Raw genomic sequence first — 12,835 nt, 5'->3', positions numbered from 1 at the left:
CCTATGTGAAAAGTCCATTTTACCCCTAGAGTTTTTTACTAGTCCTGGCATTCCATGGTTAATATTGCTATAATAGCAATATTAACCATGGAATGCCAGGACTAGTAAAAAACTCTAGGGGTAAAATGGACTTTTTATAAGAGGGGTAAAATGTACTATTTTATAGCAATATTAACCATGGAATGCCAGGACTAGTAAAAAACTCTAGGGGTAAAATGGACTTTTCACATAGGACTTAACACCATTAACAACCCAAACTGACGGAAGTGTCAAATAGGAAAGAAAAACTCGAGTTCAGGACATATAGGAAAGATTTTCAGTTTCGATGTCAAACAAGAAAGGAGCATTATTTTTAGGGCCAAATACAAAATTTTCTCAATAAGCTATGTGATGAAAACACTCAGCGAATCGTCTGAACTTAGGATTTCTAAGTGGTCTTCTATATGTATTGAGCAAAACGTGACAAAACCAGTTCAGAATCAAAACTTTGACTTTCAAGTAATGCAGGAAAATGTTTTCATCGCGGATAATATCATTTTTAAATGGCACATTAATGTTTCACTTTGCCAACATGAAGGCAGTTTTTCGGCAATGGCATACCCTCTTCTAAGAGGCAGTTTTTCGGCAAAGGCATACTGCATACACTCTTCCAAGTGAGCAAGTAGCAGTTGCATCCATAGCATACTACTCTCTCTGTTCCAAATTATAAGTCGCTTTGAGTTTTTGAGTATATCTATTTTTCTATACATGTTGATGTTATAATATGTCTAGATACATTAAAAAAATTGGATGAACCGAAAAGATAAAAAAGACTTATAGTTTGGAACGGACGGAGTAGTTGCCACTGGTTGATTTTTCTTCGAAGTAGAGCCCATCGATATTTCTTCTCTGAAACGACATCAGCCCGAGCTTTCATTTTCTGTCTGAACCATCCGTGTTATCTGCTCCGGAACCATCGGAGAGAGTATCCAAACCAGTCGCTATACCTCCGGTTTCGATCGCAACCATCGCAGCAACCGATTTTCTGCAAGCCAGCAAGCATGCGATGGTCAGCTGTGTGCAGCAGCTAGAGTTTAACAAAATTACTCATAAATATCTATACGAGCATGGAGCCTGTCAATCTAGCGCTTCACGTTGCGCTTAAGCTCAGCAGAGCAAAAGGTTTTGATTTTTCAGTTGTCTGAGCGCGGAGCCTCTGCTTAAGACCCCTGATTCCCTGAGTGCGGAACTGCAGACCTGAACGCTGGGAACAACCAAGACAACGACCGCACGGCTGGTAACGATTCACACTCATGAGTCAAGTGCCAGCAGTAACAAGTTTGAATAGGCCGGTATAAGTTCCAGTGTGATCTGAATATGGCTGGACTTAAATAAACAAACATGATTTAACGTCATCTGTTACGTACCCATTTAATCGAATCACGTTACAAATACGTCAACCAAACAGCTAGCACATAATAGCTAGATCACCTTATCCATTTCTGAACCTCAGAACCAAAAGACGAAAAAGCGCGCGCATTCACGGCAGAAAGGGCTCCAATGCGGATAATAATATCTGCAACCGCCGGGCTTCCCTCCAACCTCAGAAAAACCATCTCCTACCGGCGGCTACCAGCTACTGTCCTAGACACTCCTACAGCCAGCCCCAGTACTCCACTCACACTGTCACTTGCACCACACTCCACCCAGCTTCGCCATGGCTACGCTCGCCAGGCACCTTATCATCTGCTCCTCGTCCCCCTCACAACGCCGCCGGCGGCCCCCGCCGCCCGACGCCACCGCAGGCACGGATAGGCAGCAGGCGCCGCCGCAGTCCACCACGCGTCGCCTGGCGGTGGCCGCGTCCACGGCGCTGGCGGCCACGGCGGCGCTGTCCGCGCGCCGGCCCGCGCCGCCCCCGCCCGCGATGGCCGCGGAGGCGGCCGCGGTGCCGACGACGACGCCCGGCGGGACCGTGCCGCGGTGGGGCACCAGGTCGTACGTGCGGGAGCGGTACTTCGAGCCGGAGCTGACCGCGGAGGAGGCGGCCGCGCGCATCCGGCAGACCGCGGAGGGGATGCGCACGCTGCGGCCCATGCTGGAGACCATGTCGTGGAAGTACGTGCTCTTCTACGTGCGCCTCAAGTCCAAGTACCTCGGCCTCGACCTCACCACCGCCATGGCCGGCGTCCCCGTCGGCCGACGCGCTGACTACGTCCGCGTCGCGAACGAGCTCGTCGACAACATGACGGAGGTATGTGGGTTCAATCGTACATTACAGCCTGTGCTGTGCTTCCGAGGTCTCAGCTGTACAGCTCTGCTAACGCCCTGTTTAGTTCCAAAAATTTTTGTGCAGTAATTGTCACATCAAATCTTGCGGCACATGCATGGAATACTAAATATAGACGAAAAAAAAACTAATTGCACAGTTAGGTGAGAAATCGCGAGACGAAACTTTCGAACCTAATTAGTCCATAATTAGACACTAATTACCAAATACAAACAAACGAGCTACAGTGCCCAAAACCAAAAAATTTTGGCTTCTAAACGCGGCCTAAGTGCCTCTGAAATCTAATTTTCTCAAATAATTTCGCGTCCTGCATTTTGCGTGTCTTGTGCAGTTCGATCGCTTCGTGCGGACTCCCAAGGTCTACGAGTCCTACCTCTTCTACGAGAAGACGTTGAAGTCGCTGGATGACGTGGCAGAATTCCTCGCTTGATGTACATATATTTTTTATAAGTAGTTCTATGATATACGTGCTCCGTCCTTCCATAAAAGAACACAACTATGTTAGTTGTGCGAGTCAAACTAGTTTAAGTTTGACCAACTTTATAACGAATAGTGTTAACATTTTTTTATCTTCAATAAAGTTTACTACAAAAATATATTTTATAATTAATCTAATAATATTTGTTTCATTAGTCAAAGTTTAAACTGTCTGACTCCTTGAGAAATGAGAATTGTATTCTTTTGTGGACGAAGATGGTATTGTACAATTTGGTTAAGAATGTTTTCAACGCATTTTTTAGAGAAAACATCATCCTGTTCAGCTAAGAATGTTAACATTTGGCCTGACCGGCAAAACTACTTCAAAGCTTAACCATCACCATGGGAGTGGAGGTCGCGGAGTTCAGCCTCTTGGTTGTGGTGTTGTCAGTGAACCACGACGAGCTAAAGCTTACCAATGGGGTGCCCGGCTACCACGAGATGGCAAGAACATTGCCAGTTTGCCATGATTTGGTGCTTTGTAATAACTAGCGCTTTTGTACTCTTAGCACCAACAAAATCCGAAAGTGTATTTGTAACCATATGGCTATTTAAGAGCCATCATCCAGAGGGGATTTCCCTCCAAACACCCCCCCCCCCCCCTCCGACTTATAAAAAAATGTTGTAAAATATTTCATGCTGAGACAAAGGAATTGTTTAAGGTTTTGTTGCAGATAAACCTTTTATGTATGATGCAAGAATTCATTGATGAAGAAATGCTAAGATCACATGGCGCGTATTGAATCCTCTACAACAATGGAAACTAAAATGTAGACGAATTATTCGTTGCTCTATAGATAAAACAAAGTCAAACGACCAAACGGGCCATCCTAGGCTATGATTCTCTCAGCCCAATCAGGTTGTTCTAAGCTAAAAGGAAATGTTCGCTTGATCCTCGGCCACGATTCTCTCTTACCGATTTACTGATCTTATCTATTTTTTTATGCCGTTCAAATTTGCTTCTGTGTGGTTTTAAAAGTAGTTTTGGGGCACCCATATCAGCTGCGAGAGACATAATGGAACCACATTGATAGCTCAAAGAGATCGATTAGACTTTATTAAAAAAGTTATATTTTTTTAAAGAAAGTCTCTTGTTTCTTAAAAATGTTTGAGAACCTATTTTTAATATGCAAGAGTTAGCGCTCGGACGTCCAGACGGACAGCGCATCCGGACACAGCTTCCACACGTTATCTCGCATCGTATCCCATGACCCGAATGTATCCCATCCAGCGTTAGTGCCCCCGTGTCTGCATTGCCGCACCCATGCCCATCCCACGCTCTAGCAGCCCATCCCGGGCACCGCGCCCATCCCCAGGTCCTACATGGGTTCTAGTCACCTGCTCCGCTTGCGGATGCGTGCCGCGGAGGTGTTTGCCAGCCTCAGGCACCCACACGGTTGTAGCAAAAACGCCCAATTTAACCTAATTCCAAGTGTACTTGTCAGCCATTTGACACTAAGTAAATAAGAGATCAAGTTAAACCCGGTAGTCTGTCGAGTACACCCCACGAGAAGACTCGAAAAATCCACGTTTTCATGAGGATCATAAACAAAGTGAATAAAGCTTACATCATTTATTAACCATTTCATACATCACAAGATTACATAAAATTAGCATTAAAACATATTTTATATAAGCAACAACAGAAGGATTATTTTATACAAAAGCAGTGGAAGTAAACAATTTTGAATATTGAAGTAGGAGTAGAAATATATAAGAGTAAAACTACTACGATCGCAGCAGAAGGATTTCCTCGCTGAGCCCACCAGGAGGTATCTACACACAACTGTCAGCTCCAGCATCCACGTGCTACCTGCAATAGGGGGGAATAAAACCCTAAGTACACAATGTACTTTGCAAGACTTACCCGACTATGTGGGAGTTGTGAAAGTGCAATCAAGCCCTAATTATGGGTTTTTGTGATAATGACCACGTAATTAGAGGACTAATGAGATTTATTGAGATGACAAGCAGGAAATATATAATCAAGGATATTATACGAAGCGGAGGTACCCCAGTTACAAATGTCAATGGCTTCAAACTCAAAGGAGGTTTAAATTCTTTTATATTTTGAATTTACGTATAGGAAAAGTCGTACTATAAAGGGGGACACAATGCTTAAGCTAACATGTGCTACCAAGTGCTCTATCTTACACCTACATCCTCAGTTACTCAGCCAAGACAGCCAGCACTTCACTCTTACCCTTGCTGTTTTGCCTTGTGCGGCAGTGCCGCACCTGGAAAGAGGCACTGCCGCTGAGCGGCACTACCGCACCTGCAGACAACTTCGAGTCACAATTCAAAATCAGTGAATGGAAACTTAGATCAGAGAAATTCCTTAGCTTCCTGCAGGTATGAGGTTCACAGATCGAGAGCTAGGAGTGGTAGGAACTCCACACACAAGTAGATCGGCCACAAACCCTCTATTCTACCTCAACAACAATGTGAAATGCAAGTGAAGTAAATCAAACACAAGGTGAGCCTTGGTGGTGAGCTGAACCATGGGATAAATCATTGTGTCACCTTGTGCTTGATTTACTTCACTTGCATTCCACATTGTTGTTGAGGTAGATTCTAGGGTTTGTGGCCGATCTACTTGTGTATGGAGTTCCTACCACTCCTAGCTCTCGATATGTGAACCTCATACCTGTAGGAAGCTAAGGAATTTCTTTGATCTAAGTTTTCATTCACTCATTTTGAACTGTGACTCGAAGTTGTCTGTAGGTGCGGTAGTGCCGTTGTTATAGCCCGACAGTGCCGCGAGGTCAGAGCGGTAGTACCACGGATGAAATTTAACATCTACTTGAGTTTTTGTTTTAACAGGCCTATTCATCCCCCTCTAGGCTAACAAAGATCTACAACTAGTATCAGAGTAGGTTACCTCGTGTGCGCTTCACCGTGTGAGGTATGGAGCCCGAAGGAGGTACTAGTGGCGTGAAGCCGGTGGACATTGATCCGGAGGATGTGGAGTTGCATAACACCGACAGCAGCGAGATAAGTGCTTCTACAATAAGCAATATCACACTCCCATAGCTTGAGGCTATCGATACCGAGAAAGCTCAAAATGATGAAGAAAGAAGAAAAAGGAAGGAAGCTAGAAAAGCAAAAAGAGAAGTAAGAGAAAAGAAGAAGAAGGAGCAGCAAAGGCTTAAAGATAAGAAGCAAAGAAAAGAAGAAAGAAAGCTCAAGAGAGAAGCAAGAATAAAAAGAAGAGAAGCTAGAAAAAGAAGAAAGAAGAAGAGAAGGCAACCAATGTATCATCAAGTGACATCTCAAGTAGTTCCGAAGATGGAGATGATGATGAGTCCTACCAAGTGTCAAAGGGGGGCAAGAAGGAAAAGAAAGAAAGGGCAAAGTCGACTCCAACAATAAATATGCCATCGTATGCCTATGACTAACCTTGATCGGAAGTCTTTCATCAATGTGTCCGTGGGCAAGTTATCTCATTTCGATGGGACTAACTTTGCCAAGTGGAAGCAATTAATGAGAGCCTATCTTATAGGTCTTCACTCTGACATTTGAGAGGTTGTTTGCAATGGATTTGGGCCTAAAAGGATCAAGATGCCCAATAGGGGGGTGAATTGGGCTAATTCTAAATTTCTTTCATTAATTAAGCCATACAGTTAGCCCATTTCCCCCCCTAGTGCCTAGAAGTGTTTCTATTGTTCTACTACACAAAAGTTTTGCATCCTAGGTTCCAATCCTACTCTAGCATGACAATTCTAAGAATGTAAAGACATAAATTGAATTGCTCAAATGTAAATGCTCAAAGTAAAGAGAGAGAGAGGAACGTGACGATGTTTTTCCGAGGTATCAGAGAGTCGTCACTCCCCACAAGTCCTGCTTGGAGCACCCGTACAAGGGTGTAGCTCCCTTTTGATCCGTGCAAGGATCAAGTGCTCTCTATGGGCTGATTTTTTGACACTCCGTCGTGGTGAATCACCCACAACTACTCACACCACGACTTGGGTCATCCACAAGCTCCGCCGGATGATCATCAAGCTTCCAATCACCACCGAGCTGTCTAGGTGATGGCGATCACCAAGAGTAACATGCACAAACTCTCACTTGACCAAGACAAGCCTAATGAGAAAGGTGGATGCACACTTGCTACTCCCTATGCACTAATGCGGTCCTTAATCTTAGATTATCAAATCTCAATCACTCCACTAGGATCTTGCTCTCCCTTGCACTCCAAAGGTGTTTCTCAACTGAACAAATGGGCAATAGAAGCTCAATTGGATGAGTAGGATATGTATTTATACCTCTCCATTCAAAACATAACGGTTGGGGTCCAACTCAGCATTTTTTGGGGTGACCGGACGCGTAGGTCCATGTAACCGGATGCGCCGGTCAATAGCCAACGGCAACATGGCATCACCCTGTTAGAGAGGGCCATTGGAGTGATTGGACGTAGATGAGCGTCCTATCCTCCTGGACCTGACATGTATGGTCCCCAAATTTCCTCTCTATAACCTTATTGATGTTGATCGGACGCTGCAAACATAGTGTCCGGTCATTCACTGTTCAGCGTCTGATCCTTCATCAACACCAAGACCTAGCTGCTACAGTTGGTTGGCACCGGCACGTCCGGTCCCAATCAATGCGTAGCGTCCGATCTCTCCTTAGCTTCTACTGTGTGCGCTGAACACTGACCGGACGCAGCACCTGTGAGTCCAGTCAACACTAAATCATTGTCTGGTCAATCATTTGACCCTCCATTCACTTCCAATTCAAGATCCTTTATGAATGAATTTGACTTCAATCGATCTTAGGGCTATTCCTGAGCTACCTATTGCTAAGTTTAACAAGTGTGCACCACACCTAACCCATTAGACTCACCTAGGTCAAGCTACTAGTTCATACACCCTTAATAGTATGGCTAAAGGAAAAACAAAGTCCTAAACTACTCTAAGTGTCTCTCCAACGCCAAACAACACTTAGAACTAGTCCATCCTTTACCTTGTCGTCCATCCTTTGAAAACCAAAATGATTTCCATCGATAGGGGCATGAAAACCATAATTGCACATACAATCATCATGACCATGACCTAACTCAAGTTGCCTCTACAAAACACACATTAGTCACAGTAATCTCATGTCATCATTAATCACCGAAACCCAATTAGGGGCCTAGATGCTTTCAATCTCCCCTTTTTTAGTGATTGATGACAACACAACCTCGAGTATGTATAGGAGATGAGTGAGGTCTTCAACATGCTTTGTTCAAATAAGCAATTGACAATAAGAACAAAAAAAGGTTAGGCATGCTTATATGATCCAAGCCAATGCAATGTACTCACAAGATATGAAATAAGAATGAGTACACAAAGTAAAGCTCATTTGTAGCGGAGTAAAACACGGAAGCAAAGCAAATGAGCATAACGAAATGACATGACATATTATCAAAGTTGAGAGCACACATGTCACATAAGTTCCATAATCACACACATAACACAATGCATGAGAGTAAACGTGAATGCATTAAGTATATCACACACACAAAATCGAGTCCATCTCACACGCTCCCACTAAATCTAACATACTCACTCCCTCTCCCTGTTTAGCGTCAAGCACCAAAACCTAAGGGTCGAACGGCGGGTCAGGAGCAGACGAGTCGGGCACTAAGGTGCGGTGAGAGATCTAAAACTGAGCTACATCATCCTCGGACCCTAAACTCTGAGCGGTCAGACCCTCTATCACTGAAAGTGGAGGTGAAGCGGTCTGGGTCGGCTTAGTGGACTCGGTGGCTAGGTCGGCCTGTGGCTCAAAGGGTGTCATTGTAGGAAGTGGAGCCAGAACTGTTGCTATCACTAAGACCTCAAGAGTGGGAGTGACTGTCAAAGGTGGCTTGGACGAAGCAACAAAGGATGGTATCATCTTAGTAGTCCCTATGACCTTAGCGGCTATGGTCAGAGCAAGGACTCGAAACTCAGGTGGTGTAGGCTATCCTATGAGCTCACTGAAAGTAGCACCCAAACTCCTAGAGACAGGGATGTCGGTCACTAGCACTAACGTGGACTAAGTAGGAGTGAAGCCCGTGACTATAGGAGTGAAGTGCTGAGCCCGCTCTGTCCTTGGTGAAGTGAACCACTGAGACATATGCTAGGTAGGTGAGGCAAGCTGTGCAGCCGGCTGTCCCTGACTCTGAGGCCCACTGGGCTATACAACTAGAGTCACTAGGGTAGTAGTAGCAGGCTAACAGAGCTGCAACATGGGCTAGTAAGGAGGAATCCCTATGGTAGAAAAGACATGCTGCATGAACCCAAGAAGCTGCTGCTACTGGAACTGATCCTGTCATGCCTTCACCTGAGCAATGGTAGTTGTTGTCTCCTATGCCTAATGAGCATGGTCCTACCGCATGCGCTCAAGTATAGCCAGCAATGTGGGGTCTGTCTACGGTGGCTATGGCTATGGTGGAGCTGAGCTTGAGCCACCGGCGTCTCTGTCATGTGCATGTGGTGGCATATGTGGGATAGGCTGGTAGTCCTCATTTGAGCTATCAGTCGAGTCACTCTTGACCATGTCCTTCTATTGTGCCTCTAGCTGCTCTAGCTCTGTCTCGGCAATGGCCCTGATAGCCTCGTCCTACTCAGCTGTAGTCTCTGGCACCTCTAGTCTATGGCTTGGCTCACTAGGAGTCCTCCCATGACTATGATGTAATAGCTGGCTCATATTGTACTGTGGGAACTCTATAGTAGCACCACTCAACTCAGCCACTGTCTCTGGGGACATCTATGAAATTGCTTGCCTAATAAGAAATGTGATCCAGTGAGCATATGGCAACTGACGATGGCCTCTAAAACCCTTTGCTAAGGTATCCTCCATCTCTGAAAGCATCACATCCCAAATGTCAAACACTGCCTGAGAGACCAAGTAGTGGACTAGCCAAAGTTGAATACGGGTCAGTCCCTCTCGGTAGCCACTCCTTGGGAGCAAAGACCTCCTCATGACTGCATCAAGGATACAAGTTGTAGGTGTAAGGTCACGCGGTGTCTATCTCGATCCCTCTCCAAATGGCTCAATGAAGCAAGCCCTGACCAAGTCTGTAGGTGGTACTAGTCTGACATGAGGGCATCTCGGTGGCTCTATCTCTCCATAACAGATCTCATGAATCTGAATAGGAGACTCTAGAATCCTCAATATCTCTCTAGTCCTCTGGTTCTATAACCTATAGTCATGGCCTCTGAAGACAAAGTGAATAAACCTATGCCTCGGGTCAATCCACAAGAAAGCATAAAATGCTCTGACCCATGATGGAATATACCGACCAGTCCATCCTAGAAGATCTTCTAGACCTAGCAGGTAGCTGAGGTGGAGATGGATCTGCTCTCCTACAACAGCAACTATAGCCTTTAACAAGCAAACTCTCTGTGATCTGAATGCCACACCACTATTGAGGTAGGCATTATAGAAATCCTCCTACAGCACTATGTAGTGGTCTTCTTTGGCCCTTTCCCATTTTCCTGTGCTGTCAGGCAAGGAGGACGCCTCTCATCACCATCACCAGGACCACCCCTAACATTCTTGCAATGAGCCATATTTGATAATAAAAGGAACCACTGAAACTAGGAGAATTCACTGCCAAAAGATACAACTACCGCTGACCACTGACACTCCCCCTAGATCACTGTCGTCTGACACTCAAGAGGCTTGGCCTCTATTCCATACTCACGGGCTTAGCCCCGTGTTTATCTGCTACTGAAACACTGACAAGCAAACTCACTATCCAAACTTGCTGCACAAGATAAAGTAGGAAGTATACATAAGCAACATTATATACTAGAGGTGCGATGGTCCTTAAAAGAAGCAAGCAATTAGGTAAGTGAACAGATGGAATGGCTTGCTACCTTAGATCAAGTCCAAGACCTGCAAAAGGATGAGAGACCGAGCATGGGGGCACCACACGAGAATCAGCAACGTCACTAGGGAATGATTTCAATCGGCCAAGGGAACGCCAAGGATGGGCGTATGCGTTCGCTGGAGTCAAGAGAATCAACGGTGAGGTCGACAGAAGGACCACGATGGCGGTGGCGACAACCCATGGTGGCTATGGTTAGGGCACTATGGCGGCGATGGAGGGGTGCGAGCATGGGGAAAGCGGGCAGCCATGGTGGCTACACTGTGTGTGGGTGCACAGAAGCATGAACGAAGTGACACGGTGGCGGTGCTAGGGTTTAGGCGAGCATGGCGGCGTGGCGTGGTTGTGGTGGTGTGGTACGGGCGTGGTGGCGCAAAGGTGTGGGCATGGCATGGAGGCGATGCAATGGTACGAGTACAAGATGGCAGCGCCAGAGAGAATGCACGGTGGCTGCGGCAATGGTTAGCGCATGGGTGAGTCACAGCGATGTATGGAAATAGGAAGGAGCATGGGCATAGGCGCGTGAGGGAGAAGAAGAAAAGTATGTGTGGGCCCTAGCATCAGACAGAGAAAATATAGATCTATTTTGCTTTCACAGTTGTGACTGGACACACAGGTGAAAATGACCTAACCCTGCTCCAGGGAGTCTGGTCGAGTACAGAGAGGTCTAGAGAGCCTCAAAACATGACCAAACACGTTCGACTACCCTAGACCGGACGTAGCTCTGAGTTCGATCATTCATGTGTTCCAACTTGCCCAGACCGAACACGGATTCAACTTATCACCAGACGTGGATGGAACACTGTTCATCATTCGATCTTCTTCAGTGCTTGCATCTCCTCCTAATGCACTGACCGGACGCTGCCATGGGTGAGTCCGATCCCTGCGTCCGGTCCATCTTCCATAGTAGTTTCCTCTCCTTTCTTTGCGACGCTTTCTCCCAATCAAGTCCCAACTTTGATAAGACCAAAATAACCACCAATTGGGACAGATATGGGAGACCCCTCTCAAACCCTCAATTGTTTCAAAATAATTTGCCTTCGACTATAATTCATTTTAGAAAAATAAGCAACAAAAGAGGCGAGGAGCAACATGTGGCCACCGAATAGGTTTATAACCAATAGGAGCTTCAAATGCTCTCCCTATTTGTGGATGAACACAGCGAATGCTCAAAAGATAACCGAAAAGAAACGGCAAAGCAACACACATGCATATGCAATGCAATACTTGAAAGAAAATCTAGTTGCTTGTCAAGTTTGATCCAAGGTTAAGCTTCTTCACATGTTTTTTAGTAGTTATCTTAACCATGTTAGACAAGCCCTAAGTGCATTACTAAAAATTAAACATGTTTTATATTACAATACAATGCAAGGGACAACAAAAGCTTATTTTTTTGTGAAGTTACTTAGATCAAGCACATTGAGCTCATTCCTCAACCGACAAAATGTAGCCCCATCTAGCGGCTTTGTAAAGATATCTGCCAATTGTTTCTCGGTCCTTACACCTTCTAGTGATATATCATTTTTAGCAACATGATCTCTAAAAAAGTGATGACGGATATCTATATGCTTGGTGCGAGAGTGTTGAACCAGGTTATTAGCAAGTTTTACCGCGCTCTCATTGTCACACAAGAGAGGTACTCTTTCTAGAACTACACCATAGTCTAGAAGAGTTTGCTTTATGTAAAGAATTTGTGCACAACATGCACCCGCGGCAATGTACTCCGCCTCGGCGGTGGACAAGGCCACACTATTTTGCTTCTTAGAGGTTCAAGACACTAGTGATCTACCAAGCAAATGGCACCCTTTGGATATGCTTTTTCTATCAATTTTGCAACCAGCATAATCCAAATCGGAATAGCCAACAAGTTGGAATCTAGCTCCTTTGGGATACCAAAGACCAATGCTTGGTGTGTACTTAAGGTACCTAAAAATTCTTTTAACTACAACCATGTGAGCCTCCTTAGGACTAGCTTGAAATCTAGCACACATACACACACTAAACATGATGTCGGGCCTAGATGCGGTCAAGTATAACAAGCTACCAATCATAGAACAGTAGAGAGTTTGATCAACTAATTTACCTCCCTCATCTAGGTCGAGATGTCCATTAGATGGCATTGGTGTCTTGATTGGCTTACATTCATCCATTTTAAACCTCTTAAGAAGATCCTTGGTATATTTTTCTTAAGAGATGAAGATCCCTTCTTACATTTCCTTGACTTGAAA

General features: G+C 45.2%; 1 protein-coding gene across 1 annotated transcript; it reads left to right on the top strand.

Moving 5' to 3' along the window:
• The first annotated feature begins 1,598 nt into the window (after positions 1 to 1,598).
• On the top strand, positions 1,599 to 3,302 carry LOC136463647 (photosynthetic NDH subunit of lumenal location 2, chloroplastic-like). Its single transcript, XM_066462619.1, has 2 exons — positions 1,599 to 2,233; positions 2,601 to 3,302. The coding sequence occupies exons 1-2, from the start codon at positions 1,697 to 1,699 to the stop codon at positions 2,697 to 2,699; spliced, it is 636 nt and encodes a 211-aa protein (XP_066318716.1). The 5' UTR covers positions 1,599 to 1,696; the 3' UTR covers positions 2,700 to 3,302.
• The last annotated feature ends 9,533 nt before the right edge of the window (positions 3,303 to 12,835 follow it).

The sequence above is a fragment of the Miscanthus floridulus genome, chromosome 7 (assembly GCF_019320115.1).
Source record: "Miscanthus floridulus cultivar M001 chromosome 7, ASM1932011v1, whole genome shotgun sequence".
Classification (NCBI taxonomy): domain Eukaryota; kingdom Viridiplantae; phylum Streptophyta; class Magnoliopsida; order Poales; family Poaceae; genus Miscanthus; species Miscanthus floridulus.
Note: the sequence above shows the minus strand (reverse complement) of the source record. Positions and strands in the feature narration are given on the sequence as shown.

Bases quoted from the DNA above. Each gene is read 5' to 3' on its own strand.
- LOC136463647 (XM_066462619.1), top strand. From the start codon at position 1,697: ATGGCTACGCTCGCCAGGCACCTTATCATCTGCTCCTCGTCCCCCTCA. The intron at 2,234-2,600 runs GTATGTGGGTTC...TGTCTTGTGCAG, and splicing joins TCGTCGACAACATGACGGAG to TTCGATCGCTTCGTGCGGAC.